Genomic DNA, 4,416 nt, shown 5'->3' on the forward strand with positions numbered 1-4,416 from the left:
CAATCGACTGTAGCAAATATACGTCAGATACAGTCAGACGAAGATCAGAGTTAAAAAACCCCATTCATTCATATTTCAGACAAAATAGTATAGCCTCAGAGCGTGAGAGAGAGAGAGAGAGGTGTTCTTCAGTTCATCAGAATACCTAAAACATCCTTTTGTAAATAAGGGTAATTTACAGAAATATCCAAAATGTCCGAAAACCCTAGTAATGGGTGCAGCAGGAGCAGGATGTTAACAAACCAGACCAAGCAAGCTTAGATGGCAGAGGCAACAAGGCTCCCGTGGTTGTTCCAGAAGACCGAGACGGCCGACTCGATGGTGCCCGAATCGAGGGCAATGGCGCCATAGAGAGCCCGGTAGGCGCCGCAGACGGCCAAGGTGGCGTTGGTCTTGGGGGCGACTCGGACCACCTTCTCCAGACCCAGGCCGAGCCCATCCCTGGTGCAGTCAGCGGCGTCCGACATGCCGGCCACCTTGGAGCTGAGATCAGAGCTGCTGATGTCGGGATCCAAGGAGAGGTAGCGGATGGCCACCGCCGACTGGATGAGGTGGACGCCGGCGACGCTGAGGGCCTTGCAGTTCTCTTCCGAGAAGGAAGGGTGTGTCATCGCCCTCCGCAGCATCCCCACGTCCTTGAATCCATACCTTCTCTCTCAAATGGCGAACACCAACAAGAGAAAAAGCAAGAGTCAGATTCTTCAGATGCAACAACGCGCTAGATCTGATATTGGGGCCGGTTTGTATTAGGCGCAGCAAGAGGTGGAGGTTCATCTGGCGGACGTGGTTGCTTACCTCTTGGTGGTTTGTTTGGATGGCGCGTAACGATGCTCATTTTCGTCATATTCGAGTTAACATTCAAAACCTGGTGCATAAAATTTTGGTAGATGTTTATGCGATCTTGAGTATGCATCTTAGTGATCTTCCACTCCCTCCTGCTGATGCTACCTATCCTTTGTCACAATCTGGGCACGCGGCTATGGCGTGAGCCCATTTTATCTGTCTAATGTTCTTTTCTCTTGTGCTTTCTTTATTTGTTTTGGATTTTGTTCTTGTTCAGTTCATGGGTTCAACATTTTGTTGATCTTCATGAGTGGTAATGTTGAATTACTTTCGGCTCTCTCTCTCTCTCTCTCTCTCTTACCCGATTTGCTTTTGGAGAGTGTCGAGTGCCATGGAGAATGGGGATGGGGCGGCCAGTTTCTCGCTTGGATGAGAGGCCCCACCTTCAACCTGCATTGCCCCCAAACACAGAGAAGTTCAGGGGTTAGGGTTCAAGTGGATCACCACCATTTTCTTTTGATCGATTGGGGAAATGTGTTGTTGGTTTCATACCAGGCGAAGAGGATCACAAGGAAGGGAGCACGCGAGCAGCAGGAAGATGACGACGAGAAGCAACGATCCTCGGCGCTCCATCTCACACCTCTTCGGTTCTCTTACCACAGCAAAAACGAGAGAGCCTTCTGGCTTCTTGTTTTTGCCTTCTTCTCGTCAATCTTTTGATGCTGTCCCGTTTGTTGCTAGAGGGAACGAAAGAGCACCACCCATCTTTAAGATTGACGGTGAAAAAGCGTTTCGTACAAAATGGTTGTACGATTGCTCGGTATTAGACTATTAGGGGGAGTTCCTTCGCTCTTAAGTACGACCTGTTTGGTTCGCGGATCTCAAAGAGCATCCGATGGAAAGCGGGATCCTGTTTGGATCCATGAAACCCGTTCCCCACAAATGGAGGAATGAATTGCTCTCAATTCTCTTGAAAAAACTGGATTTCGCATCTCGTATGGTTTCCCAAACAATAGATTGAAAGAAGGGTAATTTAAAAAAGCATACCCAGTTTATTTTTATAATTCAAATTCATAATTTAGAAAACTTATAATTCAAATGCATAATTAAGTTTATGTTTAGTTATTCAAATGCAGACTACTCTTCTTTTAACCATACTTAATAAAGAGTAAATTTTAAAAAAATACTAATTTTTACCCTTATTAATATTTTTTACCAATCGTAATGTCATCTCTATCGTACCACACCCTCTTTCTCCCTTACTAACCTACAACTACTGTGGGTGTCAACGGTCGGGTTTGGTTTGGACCCAAGTAAAACCAAACTTGGACCTGATTTTTACGTATGTTATCGGGTCGGGACTTGAGTCTAATCGGGTTTACTATAAGAGAAATCATACCCAGACACGATAGGAACTATATGAACACCAGACTCGGACCATACCTGGTAAAATAATATTTTTAATCATTTTTACATTAAAAAATTGCAAGTCTTAATCGAAACTCGACTCGGGGCCAGGTCTGGTATAAAATTTCACAATCTATATCGGGATCCACGTATTAATCCGACCTTCGGTCCAGACTCTAGTTTTAATCGAGTCTTCTTATTTATCACCATACCCAAACCCTATAAGGTTTGGTCCGGATAAACCCAACCCGTTGACATCCCTACCAGCAACCATCTCTCTCTCTCTAGAAGACTTTCACCAATCTGTAGTCTTGATTGATCAAAATCACCATTCTAGAGAGTTTTCATGAGTGGATTTCAACACAAACATCATTTTTAAGTTGGTGATTGCTCAACCTATGAAAAATTAGAGGTTTCCTCCTATTTTTTTCTTTTTTTTTAACCCACTTTCAATTATATATGAAGCCCCCCCCTGTGCACTACATTTTCAACAAGGTCGCCCCTGTATTTAGCGTTGTCATAGTTGCGTTGTCCGCAAAAATTTAAGATGTTGATATTTTATCACAATATTTTCAAATGATAAATCTATAAACCATAAAACACTGAGAATGATACAGTATTTTGAAAATGCCAGGCCTTTTGAAAATGATTATATTATAATGTTATCACAATATTTTATCAAATATCAAGGTTTGTGAAAATTGACAATATCCAATAAACCATTACATTTTCAAAACATCATTACTTCACAATAACATAATGTTATTTTGATATTTTAAAATCTTAAAATTTTGAAAATTTATTTATGTTTTCATATTCATCCTAAAATTTCAAATCTTATACAACTTGACATCTTCTCTAAATTTTTTGAACAAAAAGTTCTCATTATCACAAGGTTTTCGCTTGTCAAGGAATCTATATACCGGAATTTGTGACATTGGTCAAGTCTAACTTGGAAGAGCTCAGTCCAAAAAGTGATCCACCGGTAGGAGTTACTTACAAATATCACCAAGTTGACGGGGATGTCACGAGTAGGGGTGGCAATCGGGTCCTGTTGGCGGGTCGACCTGGCAGGTTGGCAGGTCACCATACCTCAACCCGCCCCGTTTAATAAACGGGTCGGCTGTGGCAAAAACGAACCTGACCCATTTATTTAACAAGTAACCCGACACGACCCGCCAACCCGTTTAATAAACGGGTTGGGTCGGGTAAACGGGTTGGCGGGCCAGGTTCGGGTAAACGGGTTGACCCGCCCGCCTAACCCGCTTATTAAACGGGTTGGAATACCCCTAACACGAACCCGACTCGTTTAATAAATGGGTTAGGCGGGTCAACCCGTTTATTAAACTGGTTAGTTTAAACCAAACCCGAACCTGCCTAAGAGGCGGGTTGGCGGGTCGGATCAGGTTTTGCCACCCCTAGTCACAAGTTTGCAACCCACGGACAGGGGGCAGGTTATATGCACAAATATTTGTTCAATTGTATTGCACCCGATTCGGACTCGGGCAAGTAGGGGTATAATCAGGTTGTGTATTCTGAATCAAGTCTAAAAGTTAGACCCAAACTCGATCCGATCTAATTTGGGTTCAGGTTTGGGTCAGGTCCGGATGAAATTTGTGGACTCATATAGGTTAACGGGTTCGAATATGTATCAGGTTAGGTCTTCAATAGACCCATTTTTTAATGGAGTTTATGATTTAGACCCAAACCCAACTCATTTTGATTTGGATCCAGATTTGGGTTTGAGTTCAGGTATAGGTTTGGGTATGATTGAAAATGTAGACCCATATAGTTTATTGGGTTTGGGTATGATTGAAAAATGCAGACCCATATAGTTTATTGGGTTTGGGTACGATCAGTTCGGGTTTCAACTCAGGTCTTGATATGATTGGTATTTTGACCCTAATTACCCTCCAATGACAAAATATGTATATTAATGAAATAAGTTATTCATTAAGAAGATTATATGCTTATAAATGAGAAATTTATTAACTATTTTAAATAATATCAAAATATAAATATAAAATGAATATCTCCATACCAACCAATCATCTAAGTTGAAATAAAAAGACATCAATGATATATCATGTTGAAACTATATCGGTGTATATCAAGTCAATTCATGTATAAAACAGGTTTGGGTATATAATTGGTGTTCAGGTACAAATCATATTCTGGTTTGGGTTGATTCAAGAATAAAACGCGTTGAGATACATAATCGGGTTA

The 4,416-nt window shown here is 41.6% G+C and overlaps 1 protein-coding gene across 1 annotated transcript; it reads right to left on the reverse strand.

Moving 5' to 3' along the window:
- Positions 1-220: 220 nt before the first annotated feature.
- Positions 221-1,239, reverse strand: NFD2 (Ribonuclease III family protein). Its single transcript, XM_090007363.1, has 2 exons — positions 1,145-1,239; positions 221-648 (listed from the first exon to the last, which is right to left on the reverse strand). Exons 1-2 carry the CDS (start codon positions 1,237-1,239, stop codon positions 258-260), a joined length of 486 nt encoding a protein of 161 aa, XP_089863489.1. The 3' UTR covers positions 221-257.
- Between the last annotated feature and the right edge of the window lie 3,177 nt (positions 1,240-4,416).

Source organism: Nuphar pumila, chromosome 5, assembly GCF_984573655.1.
Source record: "Nuphar pumila chromosome 5, dmNupPumi1.hap1.1, whole genome shotgun sequence".
Lineage (NCBI taxonomy): Eukaryota > Viridiplantae > Streptophyta > Magnoliopsida > Nymphaeales > Nymphaeaceae > Nuphar > Nuphar pumila.